Genomic DNA, 20,253 nt, shown 5'->3' with positions numbered 1-20,253 from the left:
ATAGACAAATCAGTGATGGTATTTTTCTAGTGCATTGTAGTGAGCACACATTTTCTCGGGGCTCACTGTGAACCGTCATTGTTGAAGGGCAATGACGTTCCACAGCAACATATTACTGGAGGTTCTATGTCCTGCAGTTGTTGAACAAGGTTCACCATCAGGTGATAGAGGTGTATAAAATCACAACCATTGATAGGGTCGACAATCTTTTTTCGAGGGCAATAACATCACACACTAGAGGACAGGTGTTTAAGATGAGGGGAGGAAGTTTCAAGGAGATGTGCCAGGGCATATATTATACACCGAGTATGATGGGCTGCCTGGAGTATTGATGCAAACAGACACAACAATGGGATTTAATCAGCTTCGAGATAGATAGGTGAAAGGATATCCATCACGTGCAAGCAGCAGAGTTTAACAGACATTTGGGCTGATGTGCTCAGCTGAAACGTCAAGAACAACAGAGATCAACCTTTGAGTGTGGTCTGCACAATTATATCATTCAATGCAGGAAAGAAAGCCACTCTCCATTTATATCTTGATATTTTTGACAACAAGATCTCTCCTTGAAGGATAACTAATTCAACAAAAATTAATTCTGTTATTTTTATCAAAATGTACTTCACACCTCCTTAGGAGTACAATTAACTAACTCTTGTTTTCAAAAACCTCAAGAGCGGCAGATGAACAGATACAACAGGTCTTTTATGATGATCTTAAACTAAGATCAATGAACAGACTTCTGAAGTGTAAACCAGCCGTGTTCTGCCACTCCTATAGAAACCTCACCACACTTGTCAGAATACTTCAAAAGCAGAGGAAAAACATGTGATTAAAAGTTCAAAACCTCCCTCAGATCAGGTGCATTAAATTTAGAAGAATAGCAAGGACTGAAATGATAAAATGAAGGTGTCAGTTTACCCACAGGAAGCAATTTAAGATAAACATTACTGACTTGATTTCAAAGATCTGGATGAAAATCAAAGTGCATCCTCTTACATTCCTTTGTAGAGTTGCAAATTGATTAGCAATAACTCAAACTCATCTCGTTTTAAGGATCCCTTGTTTTTAAAGGATAACCAAATAAGTCTTCAAAATTATAGGTACACAATCTTTTATCCGGAACCCTTGGGGGACAATGTGTTCCGAATTTCGGATTTTTCTGGATTTCGGAAAGCCCACCCGAATTGTGCTGCTGTATCCACCCCCACCCCCTTCCAGTCACCCGGCCATCTCCCCCAACTGCGGTCCCTCAGCCACTCGGCAGTCTCCCCCAACCACCGGTCCCTCGGCCGCCTCCCCCAACCGCCAGTCCTTTGGTCGCCCAGCCACCTCCCCCAAACGCCGGTCCCTCGGCCGCCTCCCCCAACCGCCGGTCCCTCAGCCACCTCCCCCAACCGCCGGTCCCTCAGCCGCCTCCCCCAACCACCGGTCCCTCGGCCACCTCCCACAACCACGGTCCATCAGCCACCCGGCAGTCTCCCCCAACCGCGGTCCATCGGCCACCCAGCAGTCTCCCCCAACTGCCGGTCCCTTGGCCGCCCGGCTACCTCCCCCAACTGCCAGTCCCTCGGCCACCATCCCCAACCGCTGGTCCCTTGGCCGCCCATCCGCCTCCCCCAACCGCCGGTCCCTCAGCCGCCTCCCCAAACCGCCGGTCCCTTGGCCGTCTCCCCCAACCGCGGTCCATCAGCCGCCTCTCCCAATCATCGGTCCCTCGGCTGCCTCACCCAACCACCGGTCCCTCGGCCGCCCAGTCGCCTCCTCAACTGCCGGTCCTTCAGCCGTCTCCCCCAACCACAGTCGCTTGGCCACCCGGCCGCCTCTCCCCAACCGCCAGTTGCCTGGCCACCTCCCCCAACCACCGGTCCCCACTTGCTAGATTTTGGAGCTTTCTGCATTTTAGATGTCCAGTTAAAGGATTAAAAGTTTTGATTGAGTGGACTTGCGAAAATGTTTTCATGTGGGAACTAGCAAAGCCAGAGACCATCATTATAAGACAGCGACTGAAAAATCTAATAGAAAATTCAAAATAAATCAGTATTGAAGAATGGTGAGAAGGTGTAACTTCCCATTATGGAGAAATGATGAGATGAACAGTATAGGCCCACTTAAGGAAAGAAACATAAAAGATGCAGATGTTGGAATCTTGAGCAAACCAAGAATTGTTGGAGGAATTCAGCAGGTCAGAGCATCTATGGGTATAAATGGTCAATGTTTTGGGTCGGCACACTTTAATGGAAGGTTGAACAAAACATGAGGAAGAAAGGAATGGAGAATAAGCCAACAGATTCAGCTGAAGAAACTGCTGGAGTGGAGCTTGCACTGGTTGAGCCAAGTGGCACGATCCCACTCCACACATGAGCTTATAAAATGTATTTAGTAAACCACAGTTTTCAAAATATAGTGTCAGACTTCAATCCAAGATGTCCTGAAAACAAATGGATATGTTCACATAAAATAAACAAATCTGAAGTTGTCCTGGGCATATCAATCACGTACATGATGACTGTAGTTCTGTAAAGTGTCAATTCCAAGCAATGAAGAGGTCCTCTTTCATATTTACCAAGGAGCCAGGCAATTTTACTAAATTTATAGCGAAATTACTCTTTGACAATTTTGTGATGGCTGGATAAATTACTCCAAAATAAGGCTGTTCAAAGTCCTCCACACTTTTTTTCCTTTATTTGCCCCTGTGCTTCATGGTTTTAAATTTGTCATCAAACAATTCACATGTAATTAATGTGCACATTTCAGATTTTGTTCAAGGTTATTTGTATACATTTTGGTTTGACCGTGAACAAATTACAGCACTTTTTGTACATAGTTCCCTCAGGGCACCATAATGTTTGGGAGGATCCTTGGAATACCAGTCCCTTTGCGATTACTGAGATCACCAGTATGCTCTTTCTTCTTAATGATGTTTCAAACCGTTGATTTTGGTAATCCTAAGGTTTGGGTGATGTCTCCTACTGTTTTATTCTTGTTTATCAGCCTCAAAAATGGCTATTTTGATTTTTATTGGCACAATTCTGTGTTGAAAACTGGCAACTATAGACTGCAAAAGTGATCAAAAGCTTAGAAGCAACCCCAGCTCTCTTATATCTGCACCAATGAAGCAATTAAACATACCTGAGAATTCACAAACCCCTGTGAAGCCCAATGTCCCAAACTATGGTGCCCTGAAATGAGGGGACTATGTATAAAAAGTGCTGTAATTTCTTCCTGTTCAAAACAAAATGGATACAAATAACCTTGAATAAAATCGGGAAATGTGGACATTAATTACATGTGAATTGTTTGATTATAAATTTCAAACTGTGGAGCATAAAAAAGTGTCTTCATCCTAAACATGATGGAGGGCACTGTAGATTCCATCTAGACAGCAGAATCAACCCAAGTACTGCCTGTTGAAAGCAGAAAGTATTCTGCCTGGAGGTCAGTAACTCGTGGAGTTCCGCAGGGATCTATACTGGGACCCCTGCTCTTTGTGATTTTTATAAATGACCTAGATAAGTGGAAGAAGTGGTCAATAAGGACTGTTGATGATACAAAGGTTGGAGGAATTGTGGATAATGCTGAAAGGTGTCACAGGTTATAAAAGGATATAAACGGTTTGCAGAGTTTGGCGGAAAAGTGGAAGATGGAGTTCAATAAGTGTGAGGTGAAGCATTTTGGAAGGTCAAATCTCAAGGCTGAGTACAGTATCTGATGGTCAGATACTTAATGTGGAAGAACAGAGGGATCTTGGGATCCAAATCCATACATCACTCAAGGTTGCGTGCACGTTAACAGGATAGTCATGAAGGCCTATGGGATGTTGGCCTTCATTAGACAGGAGAATGGTCGTGAGGTCATGTTGGAACTCCACAAATCTCTGGTTGAAACCACACTTGGAGTATTGTGTTCCGTTCTGGTACCTCATTATAGAAAGATGTGGAAGCTATGGAGAGGGTTCAGAGGAAATTTACCAGGATGTTGCCTGGATTGGAAAATAGATTTTATGAGGCAAGGTTAGCAAAGCTGGGACTTTTCTCTTTGGAGTGAAGAAAGATGAGAGGTGACTTAATAGAGGACTACAAAATTCTGAGAGGCATAGATAAGGTAGACAGTCAGCACCTTTTTCCCAAGGCAGGAGCAGCAAACACAAGAGGACATTTGTACAAAGTGAAGGGAGGAAATTTTAGGGGAGACATCAGGGATAGGATTTTTTTTTTAAATTGTATTTATTTATTTACACAGATATTTATGAATGCCTTGCCAGGGGTGAGATGGAGGTTCAAACATCAAAGGCATTTATTAGACAGGCACACAGATGAAACAAAAATGGAGGATTATGAGGTAGGGAGGCTTTATTTGTTTTTGGTAGGAATATATAGGTCAGCACATCAAGGGCCAAAGGGCCTGTGCTGTGCTGTAGTGTTCTATGTTCTCCAGCACCCTACTACAAAGTTCAAAAGCTGATTGCATGACTGACCTAAGCTGAAAATTAACAAACATTACCATCAGGTAGGTTTCAGGGCAGATTCATTTGGACACTCTCAATTTAACCATTTTCCTGGAGCACACTCACAACATTTTCAATGACCTGATCTAGATCAACCAGGTTGCTGATTAGTCAAGAAAGCATACCAACACCTCTACCTTCTTAGAAGATATGGAAGTAGCAGCTGTAACACTTAATCAAGGTGCTTAGACAGAAAGATACAATTCAATCCATGCAATTTAATGCTTTCCAAATGAATTGAAACATTATTAGGTTGAATATTCAGACAGATTACTATTTTTGCTGTATATCTACAATAGAGCACTCACTTGTTTGCTGTGTTAAAAATTTCATTAGTCAAGTAAATGCAAGGGTTTATATAATCCTGACTATCAGGAAGGATCTGTGAAAGAGATTTTGAAAATTAGGTAAGAGCATTAAGTGGAATTTTAAAAACATTAACTGGAAACAACCACTATATTGGTTACCCTCAGTAATTATTAAATCGTCCTTAGCAATTAAAATCTTAAAACAGAGGAAAAAAAAACAACCTTGTGGTTGAACTAGTGGATCAAATGCGTACTCCCACATAACTCAGTCAGGGATTTTGTTCCTTTGCACTTTCCTACATCTAAACTATTCCAGAAGACCCTGCGGCGTGCTCTCGTCAAATAACAACCACTGCATCTAAACTTGAACGCAAAACTGCCTATGTTAGTAAAGTGGAAAGTGTGGAACTGGACTTGCAGATAAAGCCAGCAAATTCTAAAGATGAAAGAAATATGATTGGAGAAAAACAAAACATTGAAAATAAAACAGAAAAGGATTTTATTTGAAAGCCTATAATTTCACATTAAGTAAGAACAAAAAACACAGGAAACACTGGTTGCACTGGTGAGAAAACAAACTTGTTCCAGGTCTAATGAATAATCATATACCTGAAATATTAACTGATTCTCTTTCCACACATGCTACCTGCCCTGCACAGGAGACCGTAAGCTCAAGATCAAGCAGAGAATGTGACATCGGAGGAGATTGCTCAGGTTCTTATCTTTTGTTCAAGAGATGAGAGCTGAACATCTATGTGTTTGGTGGATATGCCTCACCTCATCTCTAAATGTGTATTAAAAATATTTAGTATATGAAAGTGGAAGGTGAAAAACCTCTCTCGGCCTGCTCAAGATGAGAGGTCGATCACATAAACAAGTTTCTTCATGAACTGTGTTGGGGATCAGTCTCCTGCTCCAGAATACACTGCTACATAAAGTAAAGATCATATAGAAACCATACATTTCATATTTTACTGGCAACACAAGTTTTGAGACCTTCCTTTTATTGTTCTATTGATCCTCTTCTTACATGGTTTGCAGATCAGAAACATACTTGGGTAATGATCTGGAATTGTGAGAGAGGAGCTGCAGGCAATCCTCTCAACTATGAAGTAATATTCATGTCGAAATAAAAGCGATGTTCTTCATAATTAAAAAGGCAATGGCCCTAAAACTATATTGCTTTTTTTAAATAGATACCCACCCATAAATATTTAAAGACATCAGTTTCCATTACTCTAATTATGACATCAACAAAGCAGATAAAGAAGTAAAAACTCCTCCCTAAAGCCTTCAGTAACTTGCAATACAATTTTCTCATTTCAGCAAATGGAGAAATGTTACTTACCATGAATTTGGCATCTCCTTTTGAAAGTGTATTGGTGACAAAATTTATTGATTCCAGGCATTCCACAACTTTATTAAGAAGCTTAGGCTGAAAAAGATCCAATAAAAAAAATCTTGGTAATTGAGCTGCAATGGATTTCTTATCCAAGCATTGTTAATCAGTGCCACCATTAAACATTTGCCCTAATCAAACCAGCATACTTGCATGCCACACTCTTTATCCTTCCACAGTTCAAAATACATTTTCTCTCTCCCTCCTCCCCCCCACCCCCAAATACAATCAAAATTTGACAAAAAGATCTTTAATATTGTTGATTCTTTCCACAATCCTCTTGGGTATTGGGAGGGAGTTTCATTTGTTCTCCGTAACACTACTGGCAGTGATAGCCTTGATCTTAGTTCAATAAACTGCAGATGATACTATGCACCATAACTAAATTTCCAAGGGATTTTCCTCACTCTAAAGAAAACCTGCAAGAAATAATACCGAAGGCTAAATACCTGATGCATACCTCTTGTACAGCTGCAGTAAATGCGGCATACAATCTCATCACCCACACAAGGCCCAGACCAGTCATCCAACGTCCACAATTTTAAAAAACTTCATTCCTACCTCATAACCCTCTATTTTACTTTCATCAATATGTCTGTCTAAGAGTATCTTAAATGGCTCCTAATGTTTCAACCTCCACCACCACACCCACCTTCCCCCCCCCCCCCCAACCCCAGCAAGGCATTCCATGCACCCACAACACGTGTAAAAAAAACAACTTACCCCTGAGACCTCCCCAAAACTTTCCTCCCTTCACTTTGTATAGATGCCCTCTGGTACTTGCTATTCTTGCCCTGGGAAAAAGGTGCTGGATGTCTCCTTATCAATACCTCTTAGAATCTTGTAGACCTCTTAACAAGTTGCCTCTCACACCTCTTCATTGCAAAGAGAAAAGCCTGAGCTCTGCTAATCTTGCCTAATATTTTCCAATCCAGTCCACATCCTGGTAAATATCCTAATATCCTCTGCACCCTCTCCATAGCTCCCACATCCTTCCCATAATGAGGTGACCAGAACTGAACACAATATTCTAAGTGTGGCCTCACCAGAGATATATAGAGTTCCAACATGACCTCTCACCCCTCCCCCCTCCCCTCGACTAATGAAGCCCAGTATCCCATAGGCCTTCTTAATTATCCCATCAACCTTGAGAGATGTATGGATTTGGACCCCAAGGTCCCTTTGTTTCTCTGCACTGTTAAGTATTTCCATGCCCTTTTCTATTCTAGTGAACAGCCAGGCAAGTAATCCCGAGATTCAGTTGCTGTTCCTACGTGTTTCCTGATGCATACATTTTTGGGGGGTACTTTTTTGCAATTACATCAATATAAATCAGAAAGAAAAGCTTGGGCTTCCTCTCAAGACTTGACTCAGTTCAAGGATAAAATGGTCAGCCCCCATCAATCAACTTTTATTAACTTATTCAGGTCATTTAAAAAACTCTACCTGACAAAGTAACAAAAAGGAAAACCTCCAACATTCAAGATTTTAAAAAATATTAGCAAAGGGAAATGTAACTTCATGGAAGAGAGAGACGAGGGTGATGCATTATAAAGATACTCTACCCATTCTCAAAGGACGAAAAATACTAGAGGTTAAAAAACCAGTCTAAAAATTAGAATAGAGAGTTTATTTTTTCAATTTTAAAACAGTGACTGAGAAAATAAGTGGTAATTAAGACAGACAAATCCTCTACCCAGAGGTATAAAAATATACAAAAGGATATACAAGTTTCAAAATCTTATTGGATTCATGAATTCTGCTTATTGAATGTAAATTTTTGAAGGTTATCCAGTATATAAAAAGAAACAGGAAGATGGCAAATTTCAAATTCTCCAGCACAGAAGGCTGCAGAGGCTATATCATTAGAAAATGGCCATCACAGTTAGAGCAGCAGATAGCACAATGCTGTTACAGTGATTGGGACTGGGTATGAATCCCGTGTTGTCTACATTCTCCTCGTGTCTGTGTGGGTTTCCTCGTGGAGGGAAAGGGAGGGGGTTGAGGTGGCGGGGGGGCCTCTGGTTTCCTCCCACCATTCAAATTGAAACGGGGATTGTAGGTCAATTGGGAAGCATGGATGTGTGGGCCAAAAGGACCTGTTACTGTGCTGTATGACTATTAAATTTTTTAAATTAAATTTAAATAAAAGAGGAAGTAGATACATTTTGGAAAGATTAGAAAAGGAGGGCTATGTGGGAGTAGCTCCAAAGAATCAGCCATGATCATATTGAATAGAGAAGGTACAAAGGCCCGTTCCAACATCTCAAGGCTCAGGAACAGTTTTTATCCAACAGTGGTCAGGCTCTCGAACCTTCCTTACTACAGTACTGTAACCTTAATGGTAAACTACTCAGAAACCATCAAAAGATCTATCTGCACTGCTTAAATGTTACTTTTATTTACTTGAACTAACTGCAACTGTGAATATTTATCCGTTAATATTTATCCGTTAATATTTATCCTCTTTCCTGTCTCGACATACTGTGGCAACCTAATATTTTACTATTTGTATTTGGTATATCTTACTTACATATTTGATTGCTACAAGTAAAATTTTGGTGCTTATGTACATTTTACCTATGTATACCAAAATAAACTCCCCAATTTTAAATCTATTTTGTGTTCCATGTCCCAACAACATTGGGGGAATAAAATTAATCTATGATTTGGAATCTTTGTCAATTATTTTAAATCTATGACTTTAATTTAACACCCAAGTTAACAAATTTTTTTTCTCTCTGTATATTTCAAGAAAGTCACTCAAATCCCTGTAAACACATACAAGGTCAACTCTTCACTATCGGATTCCCTATCAAGATTTTATACCACATACAGCTACTGATAATGTTAATGAGATGTTCTCCGAGAAGATCAAGGAAACATGAACAAAAAGATCGTCTCCACTGCACTAAAGAATTAAATCTCCAGCATTGATTTGTCACAGGAATCTGGATCGAAAAATCTTTTAAGAAGCCATTGGGGAAAGTAAGATTCTGTGAAATGAGCACAACTGTAGACCGAAACCAGACCAGCATGAGAAAAAGGCAATACCCCAAGGTAAAACTCTCTCCGTTTCACTCAGCAGCAGCAGTTTGTTTATTAAAGTGTAAAGGAGGAAATTCAGAATTAAAACAGAAAAAAAAACCAGTTGTAGAAATATCAGAGGGAACATGTGGAAATGAAAAGCAGAGGTTTTCAATGGAAAACAACGAGAGGTCATGGAGCCGAAGAATGACTCTTTCACTTTTCATAGATCAGTCGGTGCCTGTGCTGCTGAGGGCTTATCTATTTTCTGTTCTTAACTATGCAATCGCAAGAACCATTTGGAAAAGAGCAAGAGAGATACTCTAATGCACCCTAGTGGCTGCATCAGTTACACACATGGACATGTCCTCTATAACCTGCACTGCACTCCTCTTTCTCAAAATCTACCATCATGATTATCCTGGTACATCTGGTTTAAATTATATTCTTGTCAGATGGATCCTCTGCTTCGCCCCCTTCCTGTTTACTGAATCCTACACCTATATCTTTTTCATGCAATAACTTCTTCGCTTCCTTTAAAATAAAAGGACTGAGAGACCTTGACAGAGCATTGTTATACCTGCCTCTGGTGGAGTATTACAAACGCCAGATCAAAGATCTCCTGTTCTCATCTCAAATAGCCAAATCTATCAACTGTGTTCCAAATTTCAACCTTCCCTTCCTCAACTACTGTATCGTTATTTCTGAGGATCAGCTGCCAACCCTTATAATTCTACGTTGATTAGAATTTCCTTGTAGCAGGAGGACCCTACTACATTCTCCAAACATCTCAGTCTACAGAATTTATTGGCATGAACAAGTCATGAAATTCAGTGTTTTGTGGCAGCATCATAGAGCAAACATTCATATTATAACAATCTTACAAAATTATTATAAAAAATAATAATAAGAGAGCATGAAAAGTAAGGCAGTGTCTTTGGTTCATTGATTATTCAGGATCTGATGGCAGTGGGGAAGAAACTGTCCTTGAGCCGCTGTACCTCAGCCTCCTGTACCTTTTTCCCTGTTGGTAGCAGAGTGCAGAGGGCACAGCCTGGATGGTGGTGTCCTGGAGGGTAGAGGCTGCTTTCTTATGACATCGCCTCTTGTAGATGTCATCGATGGAGTGAAGACCGGTGCCAGTGATGTCGCAGTCTGAGTTAACAAACCTGAAGTTTTATTCTTGTCCTGAGAGTTGGCACCTCCGTACCAGGCAGTGATACAACCAGCCAAAATCCTCTCCACGATACATCTAGAGAATTCGGTGACATACCGAATCTCCTCAAACTTTGTAAGTATGGCTATTAGCAAGCCTTTGTGATTGAATTGACATGGAGGCTCCAGGACAGATCCTCGGAGATGTTGACACCCAGGAATTTGAAGTTCTTGACCTTCTCCATTAACGACCCCTCAATGAGGTCTGGTTCATGTCTCCTGACTTCCTTCTGAAGCCCACATTCATCTCCTTGGTTTTGCTAACATTGAGTGCAAAGTTGTTGTTGTGACACCACTCAATCAGCTGATCTATCTCGCTCCTATACACTTCCTCATAGCCGTCTATGATTCTGCCGACAACCATGGTATCATCAGGATATTTGTAGATAGCATTAAAATTGTGCCTCACCACATAGTCATTCACAAAATGCAAGCAAACTAATTTTGATGTCCCCATCACCTTGTGAAGAAGGCACCCCTTAGGTCCTTTTTATATCTTTTCCCTCTCACTAAAGTATCTTTGCCCTCTAATTTTAAGTTCCCCTATCCTAGAGAGAAAAGCCTATGATTATTTACCTTCTATACCCCTCTGAAGATTTTAGACAGTCATCCTTTACCCTTTCTGCACTCTTTTCAACTTAATAATTAAGTGCAGTCTCAAAGTTTTGTACAAATGTAACATTAACACACTGCTCCTGTACTGAATTATGCCATGACTGACAAAGGCAAGCACATCACCCTAACTGTGTTACAACTTTCATGGACCCAAGCACTTATACCCTAAAACCTTTGCTCTACAGCACTTGCTAGAACTCCATCTTGTTAGTCCTGTCCTGGCTTAATCTACCAAAGTAAAACATCACATTTTTTTCCAAGTTAAATTCAATCTGCCACTTTTAACATTTTTAAGTTTATGTTTGTCACAAAATACCTAGAAAAACATCAGGAAAGAGATGCAGTTGGTTTGGGACAAGAGGGAGGCCTATACCAAATATAAAAAACAAGGGATTGAGGAGATGTATGGTCATTACTTAGATTGCAGGAAGAAGCTTAAGAGGGAAATTAGAAAGGCAAAAAGAAGGTATGAGATGTCCATAGCTAATAAGGTGAAGGTGAATCCTAAGGATTTTTACAGATATGTGAACAGTATAAAAGGAGGGTTAAGGATAGAATAGGTCCACTGGATGATGGGGCCGGTGAACTATGTCAAGAACCGTATGAGATGGGAGAAATATTGGACAACTTTTTCTCATCCGTATTCACAAGGGAAAGGGACATTGAGCTATATGAGATAAGAGAGGCAAAGGGTTTAGTTATGGAGAGGATAGGGATTAGTAAAGCGAAAGTTTTGGAGCTTCTAGGGTCAATTAAGGTGGATAAGTCTCCTGGTCCTGATGGGATTTTTCCCAGGACTTTAATGGAGGTCGGGGAACAAATAGCGGGGGCACTGAGTGATTTTTCAAAGATCACTGGAGGAGGGGGTGGTACCACAGGATTGGAAGGTTGCAAATGTTGTTCCATTGTTCAAAAAAGGCAGTAGGTGTAGGACAAGTAATTATCGGCCAGTAAGTTTAACTTCAGTGGTGGGGAAGGTTATGGAGGGTATTCTTCGAGATAGTATATATGCATATCTGGATAGGCAGGAATTGATTAGGGGCACCCAGCATGGGTTTGAAAAAGGAAAGTCATGTTTGACGAACCTTGTTGAGTTTTTTGAGAAAGTGGCAAAAAAGATGGATGAAGGTAGAGCGGTGGATGTGATCTATTTGGATTTTAGTAAGGGTTTTGATAAGGTTCTGCATGGAAGGTTAATAAGGAAGGTTAAGTCACTGGGAATTAGTAGAAAGATTGTGACATGAGTTCAGAGGTGGCTGGGAGATAGACAGCAGAGAGTCATGGTGGACAACTGTAGGTCATGTTGGAAGCCTGTGACAAGCGGGGTGCCTAGGGATCGGTGCTGGATCCCTTGTTGTTTATCATTTATATTAATGATTTAGAGGATGGTGTGGTTAAATGGGTAAGCAAATATATGGATGATACGAAAATAGGGGAAGTGGTGGATAGTGAGGTAGATTTTCTTGGATTACAGCAGGATTTGGTTTGTTTGGAAGAGTGGGCTGAAAGATGGCAGATGGAATTCAATGTAGACAAGTGTGAGGTGTTGCATTTAGGTAAAAATAACCAGAATAGGACATAGAGAGTTAAGGGGAGGGCATTGAGGCATGCAGAGGAGCAAAGGGACCTGGGGGTTATGGTACAAAGTTCACTGAAGGTGGATTCCCATGTAGACAGGGTGGTTAAAAAGGCATATGGTATGCTGGCCTTTGTAAATCATAGTATAGAGTATAGGAACTGGGAGGTGATGCTGCAGCTGTTTAAGACATTGAGGCCAGGTTTGGAGTACTGTGCTCAGTTTTGGTCTCCAAATTACAGAAAGGATCTAGATAAGGTGGAGAGGGTGCAGAGAAGCTTTACAAGGATGTTATCTGGATTACAGGGTGAGATTAAGGAGACTGGAGTTTATTCATTGGAATGTAGATGACTGAGAGGGGACTTGATAGAGGTATTTAAAATTATGAAAGGAATAGATAGACTAAACAGACTCTATCCCCTGAGGGCAGGGGAGGTTGGAACAAGAGGCCATAAGTTAAGGGTAAGGGGGCAACACTTCAGGAGAAATATTAGAGGTGGCTTTTTCACTCAGCGAGTGGTGGCAGAATGGAATGAACTTCCGAATGAGATAGTTGTGGCAGGGTCCCTTCTGTCATTTAAGAGAAGGTTGGATGTGTACATGGAGGTGATAGGGTTGGAGGGTTATTGGCGGAGAGAGGGAGGTTTGAGCTAGTGGAGTTGTTCTAGTGAACTGGTGCGGACTCGAAAGGCTGACATGGTCTGTTACCGCTCCGTAAATGGTTATAATGCTCTAAAACTTGTACTACCAGGTTCATGAATAGTTGCTACCCCTCCACCATGTAATTTTCCTGTATGTGTGCTATGCCTGGATGTATATCTGCATGTTTTTTAACCGAGGACTGGAGGACACTGTTTTGCCAGGTTGTATTTGTATAATTAGATGATAATAAATTTGAACTTGATGTAGTTCAGTGTTGGACTCTATGAATTGCATTCTACTATTATCACCTTACCTTGGGATTTATGTACACCACATTGACCACCGCCAGTGGGCTGATATCGCCTCAAACCATGCATCTTGGCGCCTCACAGTTCGGCGGGCAGCAACCTCCTTTGAAGAAGACCGCAGAGCCCACCTCACTGACAAAAGACAAAGGAGGAAAAACCCCAACCAACCAATTTTCCCCTGCAACCGCTACAACCATGTCTGCCTGTCCCGCATCGGACTTGTCAGCCACAAACGAGCCTGCAGCTGACCCCTCCATAAATCTTCGTCCACGAAGCCAAGCCAAAGAAGAAGAGGTAATTAAAACTTACTCTTTTTAAAGATTCTGAAGTATAGTCTGGATGAGTCAAAAGAATATCCATATCACCACTGGACTCAGCACCTGAAGACAAAAGGAGAAAAGAAACACAAGGAATCATTCTTCTCATCCATACTGGTTAACATTTCTAAATTTCATAGTATTTAAACAATTTTCTTTTTAATGGATAGGAAAATATCACAAATTTTCCTAATATGAAAGTTATTTTCTTTGTTCACAAATGAACAAAGACAATAAAACTAGTGGCATTACATTTCCAATAATGTTCCTAACTCTTTAAGTCCCATGATTGATCACAGTCAGCACTCACCCAGTCCCATTCTGCGCTCGCCCTGAATAATGTTCACTGCAAATATGTAGGGGTTTTTTAATTTAAATCTTTAATTTTATCTTCAACTTGCACACTCAAGGTCGGAAACATTTCTGTCAATTTACCAATATTCACAGTTCTTAACTCATTCTCCTATTTTCTTGATGAATCAAATATAGCAAACTTGCTTTTGAGATTGGTGGAAGTATATAGAATTCCCCAGAGGTTGGTACTAGGACCATAATTTTGCTTTATATCAATGATTTGAATTTGCAGAGCATGTTCCAAGTGTACAGATGACTTAAAACCTAGAGCCATACTGAACGACAAGGGAATAGTCATATATATAAAGGAAACACCATATCAATAGGCTGGTTAGTGACAAATAAGTGGCATGGATTGCAAGGGAATCAGAAAAAAAATTAAATATGAGACAGTCAGTGGTGTTCAGGGAAATCACCAAAGATCATAGAATAAACTTGACTGGCAACAAAGATAAAAGAAAGCATGCCTTTTTTTTTAATTGTAGCAAGTACTTGGGATTTAGAGTCATAGAGCTCTAGAGCACCAAAACATTGCTCCAGCCCTTCTAATCTCTGCCAAACTATTATTCTGCTTAGTTCCACGGACCTACACTTGTATCATAGCCCTCCATACACACCCATGTACCTATCCAAACTTCTTTTACTGTCGAAATCGAGTTAGTTTTGCTAAAAAGTGACTTCCTTATTAGAAATGGTTGAAATATTTATTGTGAAGCCATTCCACTTTTAGTAACTTCCATTTCAGACTCTTAACTTTAACACAGACAACATAAAAAGAATAGGTGACATTTCCAGTGATCTTTCGAGGAGGTGAGAAAGTAGTTAAATAATCAAAAGGGAATCTTGGATTACCGCACATGCTGGGGTATAAGATGTTCCCACCCCCAGAATTTCCCGTTAAAATGTAGGTTTTGAGCTACACTTCCTGTATAAAATTTCTCCAGATCTGGCACTTACCACTGGAAGGAAGTGATGCAGTCACAATATTTTAAAAGTAAATTACCCAGTCAAGGTTCAATTTTATTACCATATTTTAAAATAAACCATCGTCGGCACCTTTAACAAGCCTTTCAAAGGCTGTACAGAGCCGATGGCAGTCGAATTGGGCAGATGGACCCCACAGGGGAGCGCTGAGACTTCGGTGTTGAGATTCGGATTTTATACTTGGCAGGAAGGGGAAAAACACCAAGACTTCGCTGTTAAGGTTCGGATTTTACACTTGGCTTACAAGACGACCTCTGGTTTTGGGCTGACATTTTTACGATTCATATACCATCTTTCACGCAACAATAGCCACAAGAGCAAGTATCTCATTTGTTTTTATTGATAATGCTAAATGAAGAATGCACCAACCTCGTCGGAAACTGCCACAAACGGTGGCAACGTATTTAGGATCTAGTTTTTCCACCTCCGACAGAACTATAGCCTAAAGAGTAGAGGGTGACAAAAATAATTATAATTCATGAGATAAGTCACAGCTCTGGGTGTGATCTATGCCAGATCTTCAATTCACTACAACTCTAAAGCAATAAAATTCAACGTCATCATTACCCTATGAGAGCTGTAACAAGCTGAAAAACAAGGCTTTGGTGAAAATTCTGAAAGAGATTAAATACTTTGGATGAATGACGAAAACTAGGAGTAGAATATGCAGTTGGCCATTCAGGACTGTGACAATGAGACATGATTTAGAGGTTGGTGAATTGGCAATACTCTACCTAAAGATAGTAGATGTTAGTGAATGGATATATTCTGAATGCACTATGAACTGTCAATTGTCCATTGATAAAGGAATTTTGTACCCTTCCTTGTCATTTAGCAAGCTGATCAAGCCATCACCTTGCTAAATGACAAGGAAGGCTCATGGCTCTCACACTATCTCCATTTTCACCAACACCAATAAGGGAAAGTAGAGAGAGGGTACAAAATTCCTTAATCAATGGACAATTGACAGTTCATAGTGCATTCAAGTGAACCAATGAAAAGCACAGAACAGGCTATTGGAATATGCTTCACAAACATTTGCTGTGGGGAAAGAGAATTTTGAGGCATATAGAACATGATGGAATATTAGTTGAAAGAGCAATTAAAGAAATGAAGATGAAGCCATGATTTTAATAAGATTCAATTTATCGCCATGGTAATAACACAAAATTGCTTTTGCCTGCTGTAAAGATTCAATTTATCGCCATGGTAATAACACGAAATTGCTTTTGCCTGCTGTAACGCAGACAGATTCGCCATCGGCAGAAACTGCCTGAAGTGCCTCTTACAGTCAGAGAAAGAAGCAAAAGAGGGTTCTCCCCCGAGTCACTGAGTGTCCGTAAATTGGCCTCCAGCACTCCTGTAGCCACATAGAGTGCAGTCCAAACCAACGGCAACCTGAGCTGCAGATCTGATCCTCCAATACAAACAGGAATCCTTCAGTGCCCTCTCACATCCCAGTTCCGATACCTGGCACCCCTTTAGCCAGTTTTGAGCCAGTCTCCAGCAGTCCGCACCCGCATCCTCTGTGGGTTCCTCGCCTTCAGTCACCAGCAGCCCGCTGCCGCACGTGTGGGTCTTTCAGCTGCAGAGCTCCTCACTGATCTGCCGCCATGATCACGGGACTATGAGTCATGTCCTCTGCTTTTCCTCATATGGAGGGTGGGGGTTCTCCCTGTTTTCTGGTACCCTGTGCCACTCCTTCCTTTCCTGGAGTCTGCAACCCCTTGTGGCTGCTGCTGACCACAGGCACCACCATCTTGGGCGCAGACCCGAGGATCGCAGATATTTTTAAGAAGCTGTTAACTGCAATCACCTCAGAGGAAGTACAAGTAACGGACAAAAAGCTTATTTTAGACAGCTTGCTTGGACAATACTTCAGATCATATCAACATAATCGTGAATATTCCCTCCCAAGAGAGATAAAACATACATCCAGGACTTGGGTCCCCTCTAATTCTTTGTACAAGGAATCTCCCACTACACACTACATAGCATTTCCCCCCCCCCCCCCCCCAAGAGAACCTAGAAGAAACTCACTGGTCACAGGGAAAACATGCAAACTTCACGCAGACACCACCCAAGGTCAGAATTGAACGTGGGTCTTCGATACTGACAGGCAGAGGCTCTACTAGCTACACCACTTCCCACAGGAAATTCAAGACATAAATTTGACGTGATAGCAGATAATTTTTAGCAAGATTTATAGGGAGGAGCAACTACTAGAATTTTAAGGGTAGATTTTAAAAGGGATGATTGGTCTACAATTCTATGAAGATGACATATCACATTGACATTCACTCATGAAATATGGGATCTTGGACTTTATTATCAAAGGCACAAAGCACAAGTTGGTAAATAATGCTAAAATGATACAAAAACATTTGTTCAAAACCAATTAGGGATATCAATTTCTAAGCACCACACTTTTGTAAAAGCATGGAGGTTTACTAGAATAATTCCAAGGTTTGAAGTTTGGAGTTTTATAGATAGTCTTGAGAAAATAAGAGAGATGCATTAGCATTTATCAGCTGAATGAGGGGTATACAAAAGAAAGCAGCTGGGATCTGTGGAAATATTTTCTATCCAATAGGATCCACAGTTACACAATATTATCCGAGCCTGATGCTTGTCAAATGCACAAGCTTCACAAGAAGACTTTACTGAATCATCAGATGCAGTTTAAAGATAGAAGAAAGCTGCTAGACAAACACAGCGGGTCAGTCAGCATCTTTGGAAGCCAAGCAAAATTTGGCATTTCAGGGAGAGACCCCTGCATTAGGGCCAGGTGCGATTTAAGCTGGCCTTACCTGCAGTTTCAGCATTTCTGCCCGAGGAATTCGCTTTTCAAAATCTTCAAAATATCTACAGAGATAAATAAAACAACTGAGCAAACATTCATTTTCAAGCAAATTCTTTTATTAAGGGAAATGTCTATTCATTAAATATTCAGATAAAATGCACGGGTCTTACATTTATGTGGTTAATGTAAATAACAGGATGGCATTAAAAATGAACAGAATGAAAGAAGAACTATCCAACATTTGCATATTAACCAAGGAGCAAAACAAGATGGTCAGCTGAATACTGAAATCCAATAAAACTTTGACCTTCCTGCTCCTATAATGGAAAAGGCAAAACTTTAAAAATTAGAACATAGAACAGTAAAGCATAGTAGGGAACCTTCAGCCCACAATGTCGTGCTGACCTAGATAAACCTACTCCACATCAACTAATCTCTCCCTCACAGCACATAACTTTCCATTTTTCTTACATCTACGTGCCTATCCAAGAGTCTTCTAAATGCTGCAATTATATCAGTCTCCACCACGAACTCCAGAAATGCATTCCAGGTATCTACCACCACTTTCTATGTAAAAGACCTAACTCTGATATCTCTTTAAACTTTCCCTCCCCAAACACCTGAAACAGATGTCCTCTGGTACTGGCTATTGCCACCCTGGAAGAAAGGAGTGGCTTGTCCACCTATCCTTGCCTCTCATAATCCTATACACCTCCATTTAGTCACCTCTCATCCTCTATCACTCCAAAAAAAAAGCCCAAGCTCACTCAACCTTTCTTCAAGCAACATGCTCTTCGAATTAGTCGCAAGGCTATGATTACAAAGATGCCCTTCAGTCTATATCTCCAGATTTAAGAGACTATATACCCACCTGTCCATTTTCTGAAAGTGTTAATTTTGTAAAATCATGTGGAGATCATTTTGACACAAATACTGTGCATTACAAGGTTATAGCAACAGAGATTATGTGGCAAAAAGGCTTCAGCAATGAACAAAAAAATTCAGGAGGTAAACCCCATCGGGGATTTTCACTTCTTCTCTGTACCCTTCTGCCAAACTCAACCCACCTTTCATTACATTTTAAAACATTTTACCCCCAATTTTCCCAGCTGAGATGAAAGGCCTTTATTCTATTGCCTGATTCCCAAGTATTTCCAGCATTTATGTTTCATTTTAATGTTCCAGCATTTGAAGCATTTTCATTTTGGATTCATTTTGTTATATTATATTTGTAGACATTTCAATAACATAAAGCAAGCAAACAGTTCCTCACACTCCCCAACTATGCCTGGCCTTCAGTTGGCTACATGGAGCAATCCATGCTACAAGCCTACACTGGCAAGGTCCATCAACTCTTCCTCCATTACACTTTTGTGCTGCCTCATGCATCCACAAGGAGCTTGTCGACGTCATCCACTTTGCTGCCAACTTCCACCCCAACCTCAAATTCACGGTGCATCTTGGAGCCAAAAATCAATCCTCACTTCTCCTCTTATCATATCCTATTAAAACCTTTAGTTGGTCTGGTCTCACTGGCCAGTCTTCAGTCTTTATTCTGATGCCTTCCTGCTCTTTGCTTATTTCTTGAAACGTCGGTGATATATACCTCCTATGAATACTGCGAGACCAGCTGAGTTCCTCCAGCATTTCTGGGTGTTTTTACCACAGGTACACAATCCTTTATATGGAACCCTCAGGGGACAGTGTGTTCCAAATTTCAGATTTTTCCAGATTTCAGAACAAAAGTCCCCCCCAACCCGCCTGAGTTGCGCTGCCATCTCTCTCCCCCCCTTGCCCACCCAAGTCGCGCTGCTGTCTCTCCCCCACCCAACCTCGTCACGCCGCCATCTCTCCCCCCCCTCGCCCACCCGAATCGCACTGCTGTCTCTGCCCCCACCCAACCTAGTCATGCTGCCGTCTCTCTCTCCCTCCGCTGTACCAGCACAGAAAAAAAAATAACGGTTTTTGGAGCTTTCCAGATTTTAGATGTCCAAATAAAGGGATTGTGCACCTGTACAAACACATCATCTGCAGACTTTCATGTTTCTTCCCTGTTGCCCCAAATCTTACGCCATTAATGTTCAATTCCATGCTGCAAATTATGAAAACTTTACCACAAAAGCACTTACTTCAGGCCAATCCGCTGATGATAATTGAGTATATGTTCATTTTCCCTCAGATCTACATTTTTAAAAAAA

At 41.0% G+C, this 20,253-nt stretch overlaps 1 protein-coding gene across 18 annotated transcripts in view; it reads right to left on the bottom strand.

The window, feature by feature from the left end:
* polb (polymerase (DNA directed), beta) overlaps positions 1-20,253 on the bottom strand; it is a 67,481-nt gene that overhangs the window by 30,844 nt on the left and 16,384 nt on the right. For 10 of the 18 annotated variants that reach the window (XR_011351514.1, XM_069917556.1, XM_069917559.1 and 7 more), the window contains exons 7-12: positions 20,185-20,236; positions 18,063-18,117; positions 15,622-15,694; positions 13,907-13,977; positions 6,164-6,250; positions 4,816-4,889 (exon numbers count right to left, since the gene is read on the bottom strand). Coding sequence is in view for 16 of the 18 variants with exons in the window: in XM_069917556.1 (XP_069773657.1) it covers positions 4,816-4,889; positions 6,164-6,250; positions 13,907-13,977; positions 15,622-15,694; positions 18,063-18,117; positions 20,185-20,236 (412 nt within the window). In the remaining 2 variants the exon portion in view is untranslated. The remainder of the gene's footprint in view (positions 1-4,815; positions 4,890-6,163; positions 6,251-13,906; positions 13,978-15,621; positions 15,695-18,062; positions 18,118-20,184; positions 20,237-20,253) is intronic. The other 8 variants (XR_011351515.1, XM_069917557.1, XM_069917560.1 and 5 more) reach the window with 1 other exon arrangement.

Source organism: Narcine bancroftii, chromosome 2 (assembly GCF_036971445.1).
Source record: "Narcine bancroftii isolate sNarBan1 chromosome 2, sNarBan1.hap1, whole genome shotgun sequence".
Classification (NCBI taxonomy): Eukaryota; Metazoa; Chordata; class Chondrichthyes; order Torpediniformes; family Narcinidae; genus Narcine; species Narcine bancroftii.
The sequence above is the reverse complement of the archived record's forward strand: the minus strand, read 5'-3'. Positions and strand labels throughout refer to the sequence as shown.